This window comes from Pelecanus crispus, chromosome 2 (assembly GCF_030463565.1).
Source record: "Pelecanus crispus isolate bPelCri1 chromosome 2, bPelCri1.pri, whole genome shotgun sequence".
NCBI classification, from domain to species: Eukaryota; Metazoa; Chordata; class Aves; order Pelecaniformes; family Pelecanidae; genus Pelecanus; species Pelecanus crispus.
Genome location: NC_134644.1, coordinates 33296856 through 33321532, shown reverse-complemented (window position 1 = coordinate 33321532; position 24677 = coordinate 33296856). Strand labels below are relative to the sequence as shown.

At 37.5% G+C, this 24677-nt stretch overlaps 1 protein-coding gene across 1 annotated transcript in view; it reads left to right on the top strand.

The window, feature by feature from the left end:
- AGMO (alkylglycerol monooxygenase) overlaps positions 1-16740 on the top strand; it is a 196461-nt gene extending 179721 nt beyond the window's left edge. Inside the window, exon 13 of the mRNA XM_075728214.1 lies at positions 16660-16740. Within this exon, the coding sequence (XP_075584329.1) occupies positions 16660-16740 (81 nt within the window). The remainder of the gene's footprint in view (positions 1-16659) is intronic.
- Positions 16741-24677: the final 7937 nt, after the last annotated feature.

Sequence of the window (24677 nt, the reverse complement as noted above, 5' to 3'; positions counted from 1 at the left end):
TCAACAAAGCTGTAATGTCCATCTGATTATTTCAGCTGGAGAATCAGGGTGGTTGGGTACTGTTAAACCTGCGTGTGCTTTTACCTAGTTACCAGTAGCTATAAAAACTGTTGTATTAGACTTGATGCACCAGATAGGCTCAGCTGGACTCAGGAGATGAGAGGCAGTTCTTGGGGGACTTCTCAGGGACTGACTTCCCAAAAGTTGTCGAGCACCTTGTGAAGTTTGTAAAGGGCAGATGTCTGGAATACAATAGGATGTCTTCATACAAGGTTAGACATATGTTTAACATAGTTATAATAGAAAATTGAGTTAATAATCTGATGCAGACACATCAAGCATTTGTAATAAGGCATGATCTGTAGGAAAAGCAGAATCCATAAGGAAATAGCCAAATAATTTTTATTAATAAATCTATTGTGAGGTCATTCTGTTTCCATAAAAGTTGTGTATAACAGAAGAGTTGAAATGTATCGAATAAATTATTCTTCTAAAAATACATCTAAACATAACTTACAGAAACATAGCAAACTTCTTCCTGGAGATAAATCATTTTCAAATGCATTTTTTAATGCAAAAAACAAGAAAGCAAACTCAAATCTACAGTTATATCTTTTGGGTTGATAGGTTCTTCCTTCCCACCCCTCATGTCTGTAATAGTCCCCAGCCATACCAATTGCACACTAGAGCTTCAGTACGTTTTGGCAAAATAATGATAGATGTCTATGTGTTTACCCTTATTTCCTACTTCCAGATATAAATGTCATGCTACGCACTTTATTTCATTTTTAATCAACTACACCTTCTGCACAACCCCCTGGTTAAGGCTTTACACCATCAAAATGGAACTCTTACTTGATTTGTTTTCTAAATTAATATATCTCAGTACAATGCTTCATAAAGAGAACATGGTTTTATGGAGATAGAATCATTACTATAGGTCTGATTGGTTTTGCATGTTTTTTTACTCTAAAATTGGTTAGCTATGTTAAAGATATATAAATAAATGTTACTTCTTTCTCTCTCACATTTTCCAGACAATTATATTTCAGTACTGAATATAAATTTACATAGGAATCAGCAGACTTTGAATTCATGACTGACAAACCACTGTGCAAAATCACAAAAATATGAAAAATATATTTTTTCACTTTACAATTATTACTTGTCCTTATTATGGATGTGTGTGGGAGAAGAACTTTACAGTGAGCTTCTTCAAGGCCTGTTTTGGAAACTACACATAGGGATACCATCACAAAGTGGCCTTTGCCATTGCTCCTTAGCAGCCTGTGGAAGATGCCAGGTCCAGCCCAGCCTGAGTAGATGCAGAGATCCTCTTGGACCTACCTCCTGTGCTACAGTTCCCCAATATTTTAGCATGACTCAAGGCCTAGTGAGCACAGAAAAGCATGTTGATCCAGTTCCTCTTCCATGGATCAGAATCAGCCCCGTAATAAGGTCCCACTGAAAGCTACTAGCTACAGCTAGAACAAGCCTAGGCATTTAAATTAAATCGTTGTGTGGGTTTAGTTAATGAAGAACTCATGTTTGTTTATTCAAAAATACAACATCTGTGTCCAGACTTGTTTGGTTCCTCTTCAATTTTGTCTTTGTTCCTGAATGCATTTGCATAGTACTGCAGACTCTGATAAGCTTTTTTTCAATCTATGGATAGCTCATTCATTTCTTTTTCTGTGGTTAGTGGCAGCTAGAGGTGCTTTTAAGTCACTTTTTAAACCAGTTAGCTTCTCCTTTATTCCAAAAGTTGGTTCTCTCTGACAGTGTTGTTATGATATCAGTAGTAAATCCCTTTCGATGCAGACTAATCTTCCTGCAGTATCTGACAATAATTTCTTTAACAATCAGGAGGAGACTCAATGCCATACTCCAAATTGTCTGTAATAGCCTCTCCTCAGGTTCTATTATCTGTCATCACTATAGACGTGCCTATAAGTCTTCTATAAGATTATCTTGTTGCTAAGCTATTTTACTCATCTGGACATCATTTGTTTTATGATGCAATATTTGTTCTCATAGCTGAAAAAATAAGTGGATTTCTTTCAGGCTTTCAGGGTTAATCCTGTATTTTTTATGTGCGTACTCCTATAGACTTCAGTAAGATTACTTTTGTGAGTAAGGGTTGCAATATTAGATCTTATATCACATATATATGAATTTGTCAGAAGTGTGTCTACACTTCTGTAACCCGGTCCCCTTTCACTCTCCTGCTTTAATGATTTTTATGATAACATACTTATTTTCCATATATTCTGTATGATTCAGTTTCTAAGTATGCAGGCTTTCAACAAAAAAGAAAAGTAATGTTGTGTTTTTATAGTGCTGCTGAAAGTATGATTTGGCTGATGTATATGCATAACTGCAAAAAGTTTCTATTCTGAGAGTGCTTGAAAGACATAAAAATAGGAGATACTTTCAATAAAAATGGAATAATTCATTACAAGTCAGTTGAAGGGTAGAAAAACAATTAAAAGAGCTAGCACAGCAAAATATTTCAAATAACTAAACTAAAACTAGAGATAAACATATACTATTACCTAGGTTAATCAGGTATTAGCAAAACCTCTTTATCCTTAATGAATAATTGAAAATTATTACATTCTTGTTTAAATAGGTAGTGGAGGATTGATTTTTATTATCACAAAGGGACCCTTTATCTTGGGCAGCCATCTGACATTTTTAATGTCACTTAGTTTGGAGAAAAAAGGGAGGATTGCTCACTTTTTAGCTGCTAGGTTATCAGATTCTATCTTATAAATACTTGGACAAGAAAGCAGAAAGTTCACGCACTGGTTCTTTTGGAAGTGCAATGAATGAGCTGCAAGGGAGAAAGTGAGACAAGGCAGAATCAAGCTCTAGTGTATAACACAGGCAGCAAAATTCTCATAACTCTTTCCCCTGTTTGAACAGTTTTGGGCAAGGTGTGGCTTACATACAGTTCTTTTTCTGAATTTGTGACTTGCTTACCACCTCAGACTCACTGACTTCTCATGGTTTGGTCAAGCTAAACCACTTTCTTCCTCTTCTGTTCCTAGAAGGATTCTTACGTGATCCATCTTGCTGGTGGTTTCTACCTCTAAGGGGGGAGCAGCAGTCTCCATGGCTGAGCTATGAGATCACCACTCAGAGTGTATCTAACTTCTTAGCCTTGTGGCTTAGAAATACTGTACCTATCACGCTGGATTTGACTTCACCAACTTTAAAGCTTCTCTGGTCTGAAGGAGCGCTCAGACACCCTCTTACAGAATACCCACCCTCTTACAGAATACCTTTGTGGAAGCTGTCAAGCCAAAGCTATCGCTCTGTCTGGGGAACGTACTGGCTAGCTTAGCTCCTAGTGCGAGAACATTGGTAGCATAGTTTGATCATTGAACTGAAGTAGAAAAAGGTGTCTGTCTAGGCTGTGATCAAGACAAAACCAAAAAATTTTGGGGACTGAATGTAAATGAAAGGTCTTGATGAATAATGGGGCAGGGAGGGAGAGCCCTGAGGAAGACTGGTTGGTGGCTGTTCAAGTAGCCTGCTGTGAGTCTTTAAGCAAACGTCATTCAGATGTCTTGTGGGGACAATGCCTTTTTGATAGCCTGTTGGGGAGAATTACCACTTTTATAGAGCTGCTCTTTCCCAAAGCACTTTCCCAAAGCTTTTTGCAGACAACATTGATCATCTGTTTACTTTCCATGTTGACAGACAGATGTTTCTTCATTTCATAGGAAGAGAGGTTGTGACAGAAGGGGCAGGCACTGACTGAGCACTGCAGGTAGCAAACAGGTGCAGCCATGAATGAGACAGACAGAGCTGTCCTTAAAATAAGCAAACAAACTTTAATTGTAAGCTTAGCTGATACTGCTTCTGTTGATTCACTGAGCAATGAATAACCATTGAATCCAGGGTCTTTACAGTCTTATGTATGCACTGTTCTGCTGTTTACACACCAGCTATAACTATCTACTATTCCATTTTTACTTACATTAATTAACTTTGCTTTAATTGTACTAAATAAGTCAATTTAAGAAATACTTATATAATACTTCAGAAGGTAGAAATGGAGAAAAATGTTGAAGGGTGTCAATAGAAGGTCTTCAAACCTGCTATGTAACCTGTCCAGAACAGAAGCATAGACTTTTGACCAAGTATATCTATGAAAAGATCACTGGACATCAATATCTGTAGGCAAAACATGGCAGATGTGAATAATTGCTAAACAGTTACTAAACAGTATCATAGGCCACATCCTAATGTAATGTAATTTCAATGAAATTTATGAGGTAGTTATATACAATTCTTGGCCGAATCAATGTATAATATAACTTTGCATATGTATTTTCTTTGACTTCAGAGTTAAACTAGGGATAAATATGGCCCCACAATTCAAAATCAAATCCATATTATGACATTCAGCCTACAGTGGTATGGAAGAAACAAATCTTTCTGGAAAATGCATAGGATATACATATTTTATATATGCACTTGAATTTCTGTGCACATATATTTATAGATACACACACATACTTCTATAAGTGATATCTTTTCAATAGCATGTGGTATCATTTTTTCACTGAAACAGTCTCTGTTTTCATAATTAAGACCTTTGTCGTGATCACTAAATTTCTGCTCAAGATGGGAAGATGGGGAGCATTAGTGCATGCTCTCACCTTTTTTATAGTTTAAAATCCAGAAAAAATCCTTTTTGAATATTTTTAGTGTTTAGGCAATCAGTACCTGTGCTGCCAAGGCTTATTGAAAGCAGCTGGATGCCTGCCTCTGTCCTCCCCCTTCCTCGGAACTGCTGCCAGAACAGGTAGTCAGCAACGGAAAGTAGAGAAATATTTGAGCATCTGTGCTCTCTCTCTCTCAGGAAAACAGCTGTGGCTTCCATAGGAAGCACTCATTTTTTCCCATCAGCCAAGAATCTGGATACCCTTGGGTCCAGTTTTGGCGCAGCAAGCCAAGTAGGATGCAGTTTATGGCTTAAAACTTATGAGAGAAACCGTTCGGGCGGTCCCATCCCTGGCAGAACATTGAGAGAAATTCCCCAGGCTACAAGCCACATGTGGGCCTCTGACCTTTTATTAGCACACCATGGGAGAGGTTAACAATTGTTGAGACTTCAGTCCTCCCTTTGACATACAAACACAACAATACCAAGTAGCCTTTCCAAGTGTCGTGGTTTAGCCCCAGCCAGCAACTAAGCACCACGCAGCCGCTCGCTCACTCCCCCTACCCCAATGGGATTGGGGAGAGAATTGGAGGAGTAAGAGTGAGAAACACTCCTGGGTTGAGATAAGAACAGTTTAATAATTGAAATAAAGTAAAATACTAATGATAATAATAACAATATAATAATGATAATAATAATATCCAAAGCAAGTGATGCACAATGCAATTGCTCGCCACCCGCTGACCGATACCCAGCCAGTTCCCGAGCACCAATCGCTGCTCCACAGCCAACCCCCCCCAGTTTATATACTGAGCATGATGTCATATGGTATGGAATAGCCCTTGGGTCAGTTTGGATCAACTATTCTGGCTGTGCCCCCTCCCAGTTTCTTGTGCACCTGGCAGAGCATGGGAAGCTGAAAAGTCCTTGACTAGCATAAGCAGTACTTAGCAACAACTAAAACATCAGTGTGTTATCAGCATTCTTCTCCTACTAAATCCAAAACACAGCACTATGCCTGCTACTAGGGATAAAATTAACTCTATCCCAGCTGAAACCAGGGCACCAAGACAAGCATATTTAGTGCACAACATCGTTTTTAATCTAGGACTCAACATAGGGGGGGAAAAAAACAAACCCAAAAACTTAGAATAAGAAAAGGATATATTTCTATAAAACTGAAGCCTTGATTGGTATTTTTTCCAACATTCTGCAATTGTTAATGATATAGTGATTTGTGATTTTTTTTTTTTTTTAAACAAATGTAATCACGAGATGGAAACAAATTCTCACACCATTTTTAGCTCTTCATGTGGTCAGTGCCGTGATTTATGGAACTAGCATTGCTCAATAGCTGGAGTGATATAAGACATACATGCAATTATCTGATTTTTAAGGATGTCCGTTGTGTTTATCCATGTATATAATTGCTGAGATTGAAAAAACAAAGTATGAATTCAGAATTATTGATATGAGGTTTGTCAGAGAAAAAAATCACAGAAAGCCAAATCTACGTCTTTTTGACATGTCTTTGTCTTCTCAGCATTACTGTAGTGAATGAAACTATCTTAGTTTTTACTAAGACAGGGATTGGAAAGTAAGTCCTTTTTGGGGAAACAGAATCATTGTCTGTTTTGCAGCTAAGGAGCTGTAACGACTAAGTGTCTTGCCTAATCTATGGCAAAGAATGCAAACGGAATACCCCCGCATCCCAGGCTTTTACCATAACTCCTTGATTATTCTTTCACAGTCTTAGAGGCAGATGATTTTGACTATGTAGTCCCATGTTTTTAGTGTACAGAGTACGCTGAGTGTAAAATAGGAGTGAGATAGCTCATGTTTCTGCCATCAGTCTTTGCAGCTATGCTCTGAAGAGCCAATGTAAGCTGATCTCTAAACGTAATAATGCTATGACTACTCTGCTTCAAGCTTTCCTACAGGTCAACATTTCTAAACTTTTTATCATTCTTGTTGTCTACTTCATGACTATTTCTAGCTTATCTATGTTTCCCTTAAAGACTCCATCACCTTTCAGTAGGCTGGATCAATACCTAGGGACTGCAGGAAATGCTTCTGTTAATACCTTCCACATGGGTACTGGCATCTTTTTGTATCAGCACTCTATGGTTGAGACATGTTTTGTTTGTGAACTGCTCCAACTCTCAAATTTTTTTCTGATGTACTCCTGACTAATGATTATTCCTCACTGCATATTTGTGTATTTGATTTCTCTTAAGTCTAGTATCATCCACTTCTATTAAATTACACATTTTCTTCAGTATCTCCAGATTTTTTTTAAAACCATTATGAAATCTCCTGTTCTCCAGGAAAAGAAAGGTGTTTCATAGTTTTTTGTATTTTAAAAATGTTATAATATACATGCCTGCTTTTTCATCTAAGTTCTGATTTCCCTCTCATTTTGTGATGTAATAATTGATTCTTCCTTTCTGAAGTTTTCTTATTCCACTCAGTTGTGTACCCTCCATATAGAATTTTCATTTAGACCATATTCCCCTAGCTGTCCTAGTAGGAAGTTACATGGATCATTTCCATTAATTTTATTTCTTTTTTTCCTATAAGCTAATTAAATAATATAACTACGTTGGCTTGACATAATGAGTAGGAATATCAATGATTTAGCCCCATTTGAATACATCTGTGGTTAATGTCAATAACAATAACTTTTATATAACCAAAAGATAGAGAGTTTGGGAATGGGAGTTTCCCCAGACAAGAATAGAAGCAACAAGCCAGAACACACGAAGAGTGTCTTGAGAGCAGGCGAGAAAGAGAGACACCAATAGCCAGAAGGAGATCTACTTTTCCATGTAAAGGAGTGGACAGGGGGCTGGACTGACCTCAGCACATTTTTCTTCTCCTTGGAACTTAAAAACAGTCACAGTTTACTGGTTTTGGCCTCAAAAAAGGGTTGGCCGGCAGGACGGGTGTGTTCTGTCTATCTTTAACTTGGACATGTATCTTCTATGGCAAGATTTTTCCTTTATGGTATCAATGAATATTAACCCATTTCCTTCATTCAGAAGTTGTTTTTTTTGTTTGGTTGTTTTTTTTGTTTGTTTGGTTGGTTTGTTTGGGTTTTTTATGCTGAGAAAAGCCTTCTATGTTTTCCATTTTTCAGTGAAAGGATTTATTTCTCCTTATGACATGTTGGCTTTAAGAGCAATCTTCGTCTCAAATGACTTTTAGCCTTGATCTTACTCTGTCTTTCTTGAATATTTTTCTGGTGTTTGTTCACTGTGCTGGAAATCCCTTCTGCTTGTCACTCAATTGTTTTATCCTCTCTGCACATTCTTATTCCTTTCTTTCACGTTTGCCATTAGTCACAGTAGCCAGCTTTTTCCCATCACTTCTTTTCAACATCTGCAGCAAAGTTTTTCCCGTCAGTGATCTAATGTCTGTGGGTTACAGTTAAAGGCTGGGATTATTTTTTTAATATTTTTTTTTCCCCACACAATGGAAAAATTCCCGTTTTGGAGCTCATAGCTAGTCAACTTTCTCTCAAGAGGGTATTTAGTATACCAGTGAGCAGAGATCTTCCACTTTGCAGCCACCTTTGTCAGAGCTCTCCAGGCTGACAAAGTGCTCTTGGTTCTGTTCACCACCCCACCAGAGTGCTTATGCACAAGAGCCACGCACTGAAATGAAACCATCTGTGCAGAAGCATACAATATTTTATGTCTGCTAATGATAGAGAGATTGGACACTGACTTACCTAACATTTTTCCTGCAATGTCAGTATAGTATTGTATTAAACTGACATAAAAATGAAGGGATTGAAGAGATTGAATTATCTCTGTAGATGCTTATTTAGTGAATGTTACACAGCTAGGTAATATCCAGTCCAAATTCTGAAATGTTATGTGTCATAATTTTTCTTCTGTGTTCAAACTACAATAATTCTTTTTTTCCGGTAATTTTCCTGTATTTTCAAGCAATGATGCAGGCATAAAGGAGAGCTCCCTCCTGCATGAGCTCTTTTAAATGAATTTGCACCATTTTTTAAGTAAAAACTTACTTCAATGCAGGATTAAGCATTATGATACCTAAACTTTTCTTAAACCCATGACTGTATAGAAAGAATACTCTTTCTCTTATCCCAGAAATATTCCTGTCCAGCCTTTCTCACATGGAGTATTGCATTTAAAAGCATTCAATTCTTTAAGCCTAAGAGAACAATTTAAATTTGATTAAATATAAGATCATAGAATCATAGAATGGTTTGGGTTAGAAGGGACCTTAAAGATCATCTAGTTCCAACCCCACTGCAAAGGCAGGGACACCTTCCACAAGACCAGGTTGCTCAAGACCTCATCCAACCTGGCTTGGAACACTTCCAGGGATGGGGCATCCACAACTTCTCTGGGCAACCTGTTCCAGTGCCTCACCACCCTCATCATGAAGGATTTCTTCCTTACATCTAAATCTACCCTCTTTCAGTTTAAAGCCATTACCCTTTGTCCTATGACTACATGCCCCTGTAAAAAGTCCCTCTCCAACTTTCTTGTAGGCCCCTTTCAGGTACTGGAAAGCTGCTATAAGGTCTCCCTGGAGCCTTCTCTTCTCCAGGCTGAACCACCCCAAGTCTCTGAGTGTGTCTTCAAAGGAGAGGTGCTACAGCCCTCTGATCATCCTCATGGCCCTCCTCTGGACTCACTCCAACAGGTCCATGTTCTTCTTATGTTGGGGGCCCCAGAGCTGAACACAGTACTCCAGGTGGGGTCTCACAAGAGTGAGAGGAGAATCACCTCCTTCGACCTGCAGGTCATGCTGCTTTTGATGCAGCCCAGGGTACGGATGGCTTTCTGGGCTGCAAGCACATGTTGCCAGGTCATGTTGAGCTTCTCATCAGCCAACACCCCCAAGTCCTTCTCCTCAGGGCTGCTCTCAATCCATTATCTGCCCAGCCTGTATTTGTGTTCGGGATTCCTCTGACCCATGAGCAGGACCTTGCACTTGGCAAGGTCTTGGCAAGGTCTCTGCAGTAAACTATCTATTAAATTAAAATGAGCTTCATATTTCTTGAATAAGGGAGATTAAACTGCTCTTTACATATAATTTAAATAATATCTTAAAAAATGAAATAGTTCTTTGCAGATGTCTGGTTTACCCTCCAACTTGTGTTTGAGCTATAAGTGATGCAGTGGGGTGTATGTAATTATGCCACAGCAGCTGAAGTAAATGGCATAAAAGTAAATGAGATGTTTCATCTCAATGGGTACATTTCCTGTTTAAATGTTTAAGAAAATAAACTCAACAGCTTTAGCCAAACTGAGACAAGACTATCTCAAATATTTCATTTCTGCAACGAACGGCTATTAATAACTCTTTCAATCTCATTTGACCTGTTAGCCTGCAACAGGTTAAACTGGTGTGTTTACAGATTGAGTAAGTTTTGTCTTCTCAACTTTTATGAAAGCTTTATTTTTAATTGTTCATTTAAAATATAATAATTGAGAAAATTTCCATGCCTGTTGTTTCTCAACTTTGAGGGAAAATAGAGGCTGAAAAATTGCAGAATATTTAAAATAAAAAAGGTGACATTCAGAATTAAGGTCTTCTAAAACTGTTTATCTTTGAACTTGTTTTTCAGTACTGTGTTGTCAAAAATGAAACTAAAGCAGTATGAAAGAACAATAAACAGAAATTCTAAAATATTGCTATGCTCTGGAATGGCTAACAAAGTATATATTTTGTCTGCAGGTTTTATGAAATTTTTAAGTTCAGATGACAACTGACAATTTACAATTAGTAAATAATTTTTTTTAATGTATTTGCAAAACAATGAAACAGGCTTTGTCCAGAAGTTATTTTTAAATGTTCATTGAACAGCTAAGAAGACTTTTTTTGTTTAACAGGTTTTTACTTTGGGGACAACTTGAAATGGCTAAACATTTAAGAATGTTGTAGGAATTTATAGATGGAATTAGGTAACTTACTGTGGGAAGTATTCTCAGATGTTTCAATAAAATATTTTAAAACAAATTTCATACTGAAGAGATGCAGAGAGTTTATGCATATGTTAATGCATATAACATTGATACCATCTCCAGCTTGCATTAGCTCATCACAAGGTGAAGATTTAATAATTATTAACATGCTTTCGAGTTCCTATTCACATGACTGACAGCAAAGCTTCCCACTTTAGTGGCTTTTTTTTGTGTTTTGGGGAATGAGGTAAAACCTTCCTAATCCTAGTGCTTAGGTTGCGGATTATTCTGTGACCCAAGAGAGAAGGAATTTCATAGGTAACCATTCAATATATCTACAAAAGTGATATGAGAGGCAATGGGCTGGTTTCTCCTGAGTGAAGGACGTGATGCAAGATACCATGTTGGATGTGCATGAGGCATTTTAGGTCTATATATAACTGCAATAGCACTGCCTGTGTAAAAATCCCCATGTATTTAGCTGAGGGATGTGACTTACTAGCTTGTGGGCAATGCCAGGAAAGTCAGAGTCAACCTGGTGCTGTGCTGAGAGAGATTTAGCAGCTTATGTCCTTGCTAGTTCAGGCATCTCTGCAGTGCACTTGATTTCATACTGTGGATGTGCCAGCTGTGAAAGCAACAGAGGAATATATGTCCTTTCTCCAGATTTTTCTTTGTCTTTCCTGGATAGGTAATACAAGCCTTTTAAGGTGTGGGGGCTTTTGCAGCCTATGTTTTCATGCATTATCTAGCTTTAGAGTCTCATACCATATTTTAATAAAAGAAGGAATGTTTAAAACATTTAACAGAATAGGAAGGAGATGTATACATCACTTCCCTATTATTTTCTCATTATCCATTAATAATGAAGTATAAAACTAATGAGGTATATCATAGTCGAAAGAAACCAGTCTGTGAGTGAACTATTGATATGCTTTGTGGGGGCTGAAGATACCTGGCTTAATCCTGTGTGTGCCAACAGTCTCTTAATACACACCTTGTTCTATGTCAGGGTCATACTGAATCTGTGAGATATGTGCCACACCAATAGTCTGAATGTGTGCCATGAACCCTTATGGAGAATTTCCAGACATCCTGCTACTTTTACAGAAATCTTGGACAAATGCTGTGAATGCCCCTTGTACCCACAGTTCCTTAAAAAAAAAAAAAAAAAAAAAATCAGCTTCCCACTTCCTTCTCCATATATTCCCAAGTATATGGAAGGTATCACACAGAGAAGGAACCTTCTTGATTCCTGGTTTCCCTTTGCAGGTATTGTTATTGCAACTTTTTTGCTAGTGCAGTCTTCTTGATCTATGCACTGTACAAGATTAGTGATTTCTGGATCTGCTGTTAATATCACGGCATTTCTCTACAAGCCTCAGACTGCTCATCTCAAAACATTGCACTGAGAATGAATATCCATGTGTTTATTGCCCAAATCCTGACTTCCAGAAATAGTGAACCTCTTTCCCCACTTCTGAGACATATATTTTCTATCGTCGCCTCTGTGTAGTTCAGCACCTGAAGCAATCCTGCGTAGAGAAGTGGGAAAAGAGCGATGCTATTAGTGAAAACTGCACCATTTAGGTACTTGTGAAATCTGGAGTAGTTTATTCAACCAATTTGTTATTAATATTAGTATTTTTTACTAACTGTTATATCAGTTCATGATTTCCATCTTTACTAGAAAAGAACGATGACGTTACCTAGAGACAGCTTTCTCATATAAAGTCTAAAAATTACTATGTCATCAATTATGATAGTATGAAATGATTTCTGGTGCCTTTGAAGAAGCCAGGTCCAGAGTTGTAGATAGAGAATATAAGAAGAACCTTAATCATGTTTTATTTGCAGTATCAGTTAAAAAATTCTCAGCATCCCATTGAGAGGGCTCATTGTTTATCACATTTGCCAGTACCACGTCCACTTCATGATGTGAACAGCCAACCTAATAAAGTACATGGATGTGCTGATCTTCCTGAGCCCTCACAAGAGCTAGGAATACATTACCCAGCACAGAGGTATTCAGAGAATTCAGTACCAAAAATACGCCCATTCATATGGTGGTGTACCCCAGTTATAGCTAATATTTGTTGCACAGTTGCAGACTGTCTCTGAGTAAACACATCTGGGCAGAATCTGAGAAATGTCAGGGAATCATTGAATGATTTAGGTTGGAAGGGATCTGAGGTCTTGTGGTTCAAACCTCTTCCACCTCCTTAAAGCAGGGCTATCTGGACATTTGTCTACATTTCTAGACCAATGTCTAAAGCCTTCTAATTCTATCTGGATGAAATCTGCAAGAGGAAATACACTGTTTAGGCAACTCAGATATACAAAGCCATTACAAAAGAGAAAATGGCAGAAAGTAACATTAGTGATCAACAACAAGGCTAATCAAGCAGAAGTGGGTGCCTGAATTTAGCTAATGATTTTAAAGTAGTTTACAGCCTAATAAACTTCGATCACTCTAGTGGGGATTTCAGGTGAAGAACAAACTCAGTCCTGCAGTCAATCCATTAGTTAAGCTGTCTTTGTTCTTGTGGAGAATGTTATTTGCATTTCTGCAGGCTTATTCAGAGAAAGAATAGGGGTTGTATGGAAATAGAAAGACTGTATGAAAGGAGGTAGTGTAAATAATTGGAAGAGGACTGTCCTCTTCTAGCCATCTAAAGCACAGTCTATAATTAATCTGTAGTTACTTGAACAGGTAAATGTAACAAGGGCTTATATTAAGGTGGCAAAAAGTTTGCATTTAACTTTGCTGCATATATGGTTGTGAGAAATTCTGCTTTTAAGCTTAGCTGTTCCATATATGACCACTGTCCACAGCAATTTTTCACTTGAATACAGAAGTTAAATTATTGTTCTTATGTAATATTGTTTGTGGAGGAATGTTTCTCAGTGTAAAAATAGGAAAAACGTATACTATTTAATTCCATCTTTTTATTTCAGAACCAGCTGAATTAGGAAAATTATATGTGAATATTTTTATCAAGGGACAAATAATGTTGGTATAGTTGGTTTGGACAATACGAGAAGGAATGAGAGGAGAGATAAAACAAAAACCAACAGAGCCAAACCCCAACATGTTAGGGTGTGAGAGAGTTGAACAGAAAATGCAAAATATCTGTACGTAGGATTCAGGAAATAAGTTTTCCCAAAGGCATTAGGAAAATACTGGTCAACTATAATTCAGGTCGCCTGGTGGAATGCTCTTCTCCTGCTTCCTGCTGCCTACACTATTGTCTGCTCAAAATTCTGGCATGTATCGTCTCGGCTTTCCATTGCTGACATCACCTGATCGCACCATTCATTCAAGTGGGTCAAGCCTTGTAACTCCAAAATATGTAGCAGCAATCAAAAGAAACTGAACTCCAACCTACACAGCAAGTTTCTGCTTGGTAGCCCCATACGGCTGGCTCTGCTGAGGGTAGGTCAGCATTATAGCAGTCATTATAGCAGTAGAGCCAGCCAGAATTGCTGTCATGCAAGGGAGGATGTGGCCCCTTAATTTTTTTCCCTGATGTTTGGGTTTTTCTCAAACCCCATCCCCCACAACCTTGCAGCATTATTGTTTCATGAATACGTTATTTCCATCGAGTACTGGCAGTCCTGACATTGATAGGCAGGGAATCAATACTTTTATAGAATCATGAAGTCAAACTTGTTCTGCAGATCCACAATGTGCAGTATGTGGTTTTTCATTCTAGATGTAATAACTGCAATTTGAAATACGCCCCCACAAGCACTGATTGCATGCTTTAAGAAATTCACAATAAAGAATTTAATTAAGAAAGAAGAAACTGCATCACTCCATTTTAAAAAGAAAAATTCACTCGAGATGTTTTTTTCATTTTCGGGTTATAATAGCAATAACCATCTTTAGCTGAGGACATTTCCTGGGGCTTAATGGCCCATGGCTGTGCTTCTTCAGGTGATCATCATCTCCCAGCAGTCATTAATCCCCTACAAATGCCCTGCACCTCAGTCATTAAATGTGCTGCTTCTGAAAATGAAATACTTCTATATTTAATGCATCTTCCAGGAATAGGAGTGATCTTTCTGAGGTGAGGAATGAAAGGAGTTTAGTAACGTGTCAGAGAAGTACTAATTATGACAAGTGGATAAGATCTGTTTCTGGAGAGAGCACGACAAAGAATTTTTCCACAGTAAGAGCATGTTATGTGTAAGTCATCATTTTATGTATGTCATGATTCACATTCATCTTGATTAGATAACGGCCAAATCAGAAATATAGATAGTTATCTGTAGTTGGTTTTCTTCTATAGGGCATCTCGGCATAGAAATAAAGTATCTCACAAAACACGGAGAGTATATGCCTGCAGCACTGCTTGAAGTCTTTCCATTCCATAGCTGTCAAATAGAGCTATGCAGTTTTACAAGGTGTTCGTGATAATGCAAGAAAGGAAAAAAAAAAAGTTAAATCTTTCATACCTAAAGGTCTGAAACTCTTATAAGTAAGTCTTTTGGTGAGAATTTTATGAGTCTTTCTTACAAATGGGACCACAAATACAGCACCAACAGTGACATCAGAAGTTTTAAACACAGTAGACAGCCTACCGTTGTTCAAGAAGGATTAAAGCATTCAGTGAAAATAGTTGAAGGGAATTTGTCTTGGTAGAGGTTGAATGGGTATTGGATTTCTTTTTATTTGATTGGAATTCTACTTACTGATACATTGTGCTATTTCCATCTCGTGCTAATAAGTATGTAATGTGTAGATTACGCGAAGCCTGTACCTGTCCCAAACAGGCTGAGAGAGGGATCAAGCCTGATTTCATCGCATTCCCTTCAATGAGTGCCAAATGAGTACCTGTTAGATGTTATGGTCATTTATTATTTATGTTGGACATTCGGATCTCATGTATTTTGGTGAGTGACTGTGTAGATGAGGATAGAACTAGATTTTTGGGCCATTCATTGTTAAATGTTGAATGTTAAATGATGTTAATGTTAAAATTGGAGCTCTCCTAATCAGTACCTTTTGATTGCAGATTAACCTGAAAAAAGAATTATTATAACCTGACCCCCAAATTCCTTTTCTTTTCAATTTTCTCTGTCCCTTCAAACAAACAAAAAAATCACCTGAACAAAATATCTTTCAATATAAATGGAACGTTTTGTTTAATTCGCAGTAAAAAATTTCACTGCAATTTTCTAAGTTAGAGAAAGTTTTCTACATAAACGACAAAGGTTTCTTTCACAAAATTTTAAATACAAAATTCACACAGACACATGGGCACACACTTTTTATCCTGCTCTCTTTCTTGTTCTTTGGACAAAGCTATTATCTGAATTAGACTTTACCCTGCAAGTATTCCTACTCATCCCAATGCAGTTTTCAGCAAATAAACTAATGAAAAAAAATTATTAGCGCTCTCATTAAAATTCAATGACTAAAAAAAAAAAAAAAAAAAGATGCACAGAGCCAAAGACAAGATAAAAGAGTATTACATCTTTAAGTTGTTTCCACTCTAGTTTGTATCTCATCATAAATAGCAGTTGGGGAATAAGTACTGATCTATTGTACTGCAGCTAGAACACTTCTTTTGCCATAGATTCTATTTAAGGCTACTTTGGGTATTTGTACCCTATCATTCAACTTACAATTTCAGCATTCTTCAGATCATTTGCCAAAAAAACATTTAACATATTTGCACCTACCTTCTGTCACAGCTGGTGTTATTATTGCCCTGTCTTCTTATATATGACTCTGAGTACTCCAAATCCAAACTCAGTTACAAGGTAGGGAAGGTCATGCAGACTTTGCCAGCTATCTTGTTTTGGTATCATTCAGAAAGAACAAATTCAAAAGGAATGTATACTATAAAGAGTAATAGAAAAAAGAAAGCATACATTCCTAAAGTGAATTTATCAGTATGCCTAGAATTCTTGTATAATTTTTCTATTCAAGAGCTCTCTGTTTTCACCCATTCATTATATTTACAGACAAGTATAATTTAAAAATTTTATATAATGTTTCTTATTTTAAATTCTGTGTTGTAGGTCTTGTTTTCCCTCTGTGCTGCGTTCTGGGGAATCCAAATTATGAAGCAGATCACTTCATCCAAAGATAAACACGACTGAAAGAGCAGATCTAATATCACTTTAATTATGGAAACAGCACTTTGGAATAACCTTTGAAGTTCCTTGGAATTAATCAGCCATGAATCTTACTGAAGCACAATCATTTCACTTATGATAGGAGAGGTTTATGATTTTGTATGAAGGTTTGAAAGATTCATTAGGATGTGAATTAATTTTCATTTGAATTTAAAAAAAAAAAATTTAATTTCCCCCCAATTTAAGTAAGGTGTTCAATCATGACATATATTTTTACCTTGAAAGGATTACAAAGTCTTAGAAACTATGTAAAACTAATTGCATTTTGCAGTGATTTTGTTAGTAAACATATGTGAAAAGGTTTTTTCACAAGAGGAATAATTAAAATCATATTTGTTGTAACCTGGTATAAAGTGACTGACTGTCTTCCTATTGAGGCTAAACGTAAACATATGTGAATGTCAGTTTTTCCGTAATGATTGAATTACACTAGAATCTCAATGTCATGCCCAGTTCAGTATTCATGACATACATGAGGATGAGTAGTCAAGGCAAGAAAATTATTAAAAACAGCATGATAAAATAACTCGAACTAGTATGAGTTGAAACATCTTCAATAAAATTGGCTGATGTATGTGTTGTATAATGCAGACTTGCAGTTTAGACTGAATTATTTAAGGAGTACACCTGCAGTTGCCAACTTTAGATACTGATCAAGCCAGCACTACACATGGGTATCCCATTGACTAATGTTACTCACGTGACAAAATATTTGCAAGGCTGGGCCCTCAATTTCTGGTAATTTCCTGCTGGGGTGATCTCAGGGGAGATGCACGTCTTGTCTTTCAGGAGCTGTTGGAAAGATGGTTTGTACTAAGATAGGAAAATTAAATACAAATGGTAAAGGGAGTCTCCAAACAGCAGGACTGGCAAAAATACTGGAGCTAGGTTGTTTTTCTTTCCTCACACTCTTCCAACTTTTTATTTGGCTCCAAGACTTTTAGAAGCGCTTAAAGTCAAGTAGGTAAAAAATGCAGGCTGTCTTGCATGCTTCAAACTAGTAATAATACCTGAATTAAAAAATGGGTTTAAGTTTGGGTTGGGTTTTTTTCCTATTCCATTTTCCTTTAAGATGTTAATGACATGGTAACAGACATCTCGGGTTTAGACAGATAGCCTGCTTTTAATTAACCCTTATTTTCAGTCTCTAGCTGTAACAGATGCCACTATCTACATAACTGGATGCTTCGAATAAATTGTCAGAAACGCAATAATGTTATATAAATAAAATTGAGCCAATGTCTGGTGATAGTATCAACTTAATTTTATATAAATTTTTACTCTAAAACCCAAGTTTTAGTTTACACCATTTGTATATCAAATGCCTTGTGCCTCTCTCTTTGGATTATGCTCAAAGACCTTGAAATATTCAACTGAGAAAGCAGGTGTTAGTTTGATTAGATGTACTAATGCCTGGGATGCAAAGTAAGGATAATACCTTCCTAAACTGAAGGTGTGTTTAAGTAGAAGACTTACTTGTGGATCTTCTTCACTTTCAATAATGAGAAGATGAAAAAAACTGGCCATGAAAAACCTAGAAGAAATCAGATTTTAAATACTTGTTGAGAAGTTTAATGCAAACTTTTATTCACAACAAGTTAGGCTTCCAATGTCTTTTTAAGAAATGGATAAATAGAATTACATACCTCTGAGTTCAAGAGTGGAAATATAATCTCATGACTAGCACATTGGTGCAACAGCCAGTAGCTTTCTCTGGTACTACCAGTTCTGACCAAAACTTACCAACTCTTTGCCTGAATTTGCCCATCTGTAGAATGGGGGTGATGGCAATGCTGATGGTGTCTCTTGCCATAATCAAAGTATTGTATTTGGGATCTTTTCCCTGCAAAGCTATTATAGGATATGGAAGAAAATGACAGAATCTGATTCCAGAAGTACAACACAATCTACAAACTTCTTATGTGACCCCATAAGTTAGTGTACCTATATTTTCAAAATCTGTAATAGTGACATCAACCTCACAGGAATATTTTGAAGTCAGTTTAATATAATGACTAAGTAACATAACGAAGAGTAATATTAAAAGTCAGTTTCCTTATCATAATAAATCCTTCAAAGAGACAGGAACAGGATAAAGATTTAACATTTTCTGCATTTAAGAATCTGCAACCTTGGAAAGACAATAATGAAGATCTGAATTAAATTAATTTTAAAGATATCCTAATTTATTTACATGAAGTAATGAAAGGAATGTGATTTCAAATGTAAATTCAGATGAAGGTGTAAATGTTCCATGTAAATCACCAGTTTCTCATTCTAGTCATTATCAGTTGCCTACAAATAAATTAAAATACAGATAAACTAGTGACAAATATGAAAGGCACAGTAGTTTAACTAAGATCTTATCCGAAAGAAAACAGTTGTACTCATATGAGGTCAATGCTGATAAATGAAATATGCAAAAACCTGGTACAAAATATAATCCAAATATAACCCTGATACAGCCTACACTCTGCAATCCTAAGCTGTACAAAAACCTTGCTTTCCTACCTTAGAAGTGTCTAATTTCTCAGCTTGATGGGAATCTGGAAATGAAATGTTCCTCAGTTTCAATTTGGCAGCCCCAGTTTGGCTAAATGAGGGGGGACCCTACCATTCGGAACGTCTAACATGTCTAACAGAAATGCATCCCTTATAAAAAGTGGCTGATGAAGGCAACCTAGTCATTAAAGCAGAGGCATGATAAATCTCCTCTTTTCCAAGGGTTTTAAAATCCCAATTTCCTACTTCTAAAGACTTGCTATTGTGTATACATTGTTTGAAAGCAAGGTGCAGGAGAGGAACAATGGTCTTCCCATTGCATACTGAGCAACACAGTCTGAGAACGACTCCTCTGGCTGAAGGCTTGAACAGACTCTTCATGGGTGTCCGACACTCTTGTACTTTACAATAAAACCCACTGGGTATGTATGAGGAATCCTTTGGATACAGACTGGAAGCTAGGGCTTGCCTTTTCCAGAGAAGAGAGAGTTTCAAGGACAAGCTCATAGAAATACCCTTGACTGCATCATTCTCCTATTAGCTATGTGGTAGGTAGCTATATCCCTGTCAACTTGCTTGTCATGATTTTTTTTTAAATATAAACTAATTCAATATTTTAGGCACCTAACACCAGTACTGGATCTAGTTCATACTGTCTTTATAGCCACTGCATAGAGTGAAACAGTCACCCCAAAGAGCTCTGGTTTTGAGTAATCAATAGACTCTGGACACCAGATGGCCATTGAATTGAATTATGTGTAGTTAACATATCACATACAGTATGTTTAATGAATTAAATGCTAACTGCAAACATTGTTTACTGCTAGGATATATTAGTGATATTTTAGTAAGCTACCCTCCTCCCTTCACCTTTTTAGTGTTCCATTGCTTATTTCTTTAGAGTTTGACCATGTTGCATGGTTTGAACAATTGTATGAGATCAAGTGAAATCAGGTGAATTATGTGAGGAAATTAGTGAACACAATAGTGATGCAGAACTAAGATTTTGTACAAATAACTATTTTTTTTCTTTTAGAGAGCCACTGTTTCATGTCTTGGAAACAAAAATATTCTGCAAGCTAAAACCCTAGCCTCACATGTCCAAGTGAGAAACTTCATAAATAACATTTGTAATATTGCAGTATTGCTTAAGACTTCCTTTTGGTTTTGTTTGTCATTAAACTCTCCAGTGGCGCACCTTGGAGGAAGAATGTAGATAAACAGAACTTTTTTTCAGCAAGAGTGTTAAAAAAGTTACTTCCCCTGCTCTTTCCAGCTGCTGTAATGTCACATCCCTACACATGGCTTTCCTGGACTATGTACACAGCAATATCAAGTTACAGAAAACCCAGAAGTAAGCAGCTGAGTCCTGTGTTCACTTGAGACCTGACCCTGCACCATTCAAGTCACCGAAAAACTTGCTGCTGACCTCAGGATCAGGGCAGAGCATTCCCTGTATGGAAACAAGAATGATGCAATATTTACTGCAACTCAAGCTTTGGTATGGTGCATTAATTAACAGTAATGCAGTTGCACAATTACGTGTTCCCGTAAGTGGCTAACATGGTGTTCTTTGTGTTATATTAAAATCAGAGACTTTTGATGGATAAATGATGACAGTTAAAGCTGGAAGCTATGTATACCAGCTACAAAGGACTCAAGGCCCTTTCTCTTGTCTTTCCCGTCTCTAGTGTTCTCTCAAGTCTGTGGGATTAGGGACATCATTAGCCAAAAGCAGGTTGTTGATCAGATATTTTAAAGCTTCCTTTTTACAGGCAAATTTCTGTGTGCTTTCAGAATTTTATGTCATGCAGTTAGACACTACTAAGATGAATGGCATTGAAGGTAAGAGTTGTTTGGACTTCTTTGCTGTTTAACTTGTGATAAAAAGAGCTATAGCTCAGCAACAGAGTTCATCAAGAAGAGTAATAACTCTCAGAGACTGCTCAAAGCATTGCCACATCTTGCAATGTTAAGCAAACTGTATTGCCCGTAGTTGAAGTTTTTCTTAAAAATCTGGGTCCTGGAATCCTGTGACTGCTGCTTTTTTTGTTTGTTTGTTTTTTACTTATTTGCTTTCTTTAACAAATGTTTCTGACTGATGAAAACAAGAACTACAGAAGGTTCAAAATCTAGGAGGCAAACAAGAAGATTTTAATCGGTAATATTTTAAAATATTTTCCTTTTTAAACCACCCTAGTGATTACATGAGGCTTGACTCATGATTTTTACACTCTTGGGATTGCTAATGCTGAATGGGAAAAAACTATTCTTGGTCTATCCTTTTTCCATAAAAACACTTGTTCCAGCGTAGGCATATACAATGGCCATGAGGCAGAGTTTTGCTGGGTTTCCCGGTTCCCTGCTGGTGTTTGACCTGTTCAGTTTGGAATTAAAATAAAGTGGGCCACAGAGCCAGCCTTTTGAGAGCCCACTATCCCCAGTAACTCTCAGTACACGCAGACCTCAGCCACGGTATGTCGTGTTACCTACCACTCCCAGCAGTTCTGGTCAAAGCAAACAAGAGATGTACCGTGGACTTCAGGATTTTCTCTTTCTTCAGAGAAAGCAAGTGTAAAAATACCAAGTTTGAAACTCAGATACAAACCACAAGGTAAAACAAAAATAAGATATCTCACATACTGGAGAAGCACTTCCATATTAATATCAAGGCCAATGGAAAACTTGGCTCGGTCCTTTGTCATTTTTGCCCCACCTATGGAAAACAGCAGAAAAATGTGGAAACATTGAGTAAGAATGAACTGCTGAATGTCCTTGTGTTTATGGTTTGGCAAAGAAAAGTGATACAAAATGAACCCTCTCCCCCCGCCCCTTGCTGTATTTTTAATGCTTCCTCCTTTATTCTTTCTTCCCATTTTTCTGTCTGTCCGTCTCTCGTACACATTTATTTATCTTTGCAAAAAATCCTCTCCTGTCTTTCTTTAGGTTTGTTATATGTGGAGGTACGTAATAGCATATTTCATATCCACAAATATGTTATTTTATTTTAATAGATGAGAGCCAAACATTCTTAACTAAAGGCGACTACTTTCTTTACAGTTCCTATCAGTCAACAGGCTCTTCTAGTATTCAAAACACAAAATACACTGCTTATACATTGTTAATGTTATATTTATTTATTTCATAGGTATCTGCCTAGTGTCCTCTAATGATTCATTTTCTATTTCCATTCCATTAACATAGTACTGTCCTTTTCCCAGTGTCTACTCACTCTCCTGTTTCTTAGCTTCTAGTTACTTGTCATCCCTTCAATGCCGTGCTTTAGCTGTCACTGTCTCTCTCTGCCTCAGGATGTACTGCTACAGTTTTTATGCACTGTTTTCTAACCTGCTGATTTTAGTGTGGCAGAGGCAGGCAGCCCAGTAGTAATAATGTTTGATTAAAAAGAGATTCAATGAATAAAGAAAATCATGGAACATTTTAAACACTATGGAATTTGTGGTGTTCCTGCTACTTACATTTTTCCACAAACCTTGAATGTAAGTACTTATCAGCACGTAAATTACAGTTATAGAAATGTTTGCCAGGAAAGAAAAATACTATAAGACAATTGAACTACAATTTTTAGATTGAAGAATAGCCTATTAACTTACCGAATTTTATCATGTCTTTTGCTAGTGTCTGTCTGCATTGAGGTCATGAGCCTGTTATTTGAAGATAATGGCATTACTCCTTTGCTTCAAGTAGCAGCATTCGTGATTTCAGTTCCAACAACCGTTTACCTTTTCTCTACTCATGACTCATGGCTGACTCATTACCTTTAATCATGCTGAAAGCACAGGTTTTATTTTTGCTCTTCTTTTAATCACAGTGAAAAAAAAAATATGCTTTGAGGGATGGTAAGGTGTTATACACTGCAGCAGTGTAGGTATGTACAAACATGCTTATTTTTGGAAAACCTCAAGTACTCCTAGTTTCCTATGCATCACTACAAAGTGGATTTTACAGTGATGTCTAACAGAGGAAAGCCTGATGATTAGGGGTCGGTAGGAGAAACGAAAGGGATGTTTCTGAGATTCTGACAGGAAAGTGTGCCATTGAAGGTCAGATCACCTTTGGTTTTATTTTATATATGACTTATTTTCCCTGAAGTAATGTATTTATGCCCTCGTGGCCAATAATAAGATATATACTTGAATATATTTTTTTCTTTGCTAGCAATATTCCTATTATTAATGGTAAAATCTAAGAGTGCCTCATGCCTATGGCTAACTGTGTCTGATAATTGGACTGTTGTTTGTGTGTAAATGGCCTTACTAATGAAGAACTATGAACAACAGTTTGTGCTACAGAAGAATAATTATTGCTCAGTATTTTTTTCCCCAGGGTTTCTCCTTGTGCGAAAGCCCTGTGGTAGCATTGGAATTTAGTTAGCATAGCCCTGGGTGTTATAGGACCATGGAAACTTGCTGTACACTACTAATGGCTTCCTCTTTGCATCTCTTTATGGAAGCCTGTAATATTTTCCCTGAGGAACCAACCAGCTCTTAAGATGTTACGTGAAAGGTAACTTATCTCTGAGTGTGGCTGAGAGACATCTGAGCATGGGCAGAAGTGGGCATTGCACCATATCAAGCAGCCTAAGCAAGGTGAGATGATCAGCCTTCCTTCCTGTCCTGGTTTCGGCTGGGATAGAGTTAATTTTCTTCCTAGCAGCAGGCATAGTGCTGTGTTTTGGATTTAGCAGGAGAAGGATGTTGATAACATGCTGATGTTTTTAGTTGTTGCTGAGTACTGCTTATGCTAGTCAAGGACTTTTTCAGCTTCCCATGCTCTGCCAGGCGCACAAGAAACTGGGAGGGGGCACAGCCAGAAGAGTTGATCCAAACTGACCAAAGGGCTATTCCATACCATATGACGTCATGCTCAGTATAGAAACTGGGGGGGGGTGGCCGGGGAGCAGCGATTGGTGCTCGGGAACTGGCTGGGTATCGGTCGGCGGGTGGTGAGCAATTGCATTGTGCATCACTTGCTTCGTGTATCATTATTATTATTATCATTATTATACTGTTACTATTAGCATTACTATTTTACTTTATTTCAATTATTAAACTGTTCTTATCTCAACCCAGGAGTGTTTCTCACTCTTACTCCTCCGATTCTCTCCCCCATCCCATCGGGGTAGGGGGAGTGAGCGAGCGGCTGCGTGGTACTGAGTTGCTGGCTGGGGCTAAACCACGACACTTCCCCAGTGTTTCCAGGTGGGGAAGTGGAGATGGACTTTGGCAGCAAAAGTTCCAGAGGGGAGCACAGGTTATAGCAGACCCCACTGCGGCAGTATGGGGGGTATGCCCTGGCAGGGGGATGCAGCAGGAGGCTGGCAGTTACAAGCCTATCGGGCACAGAAGTGAATAGCACAAAGTCCCTCTCATTCAAAA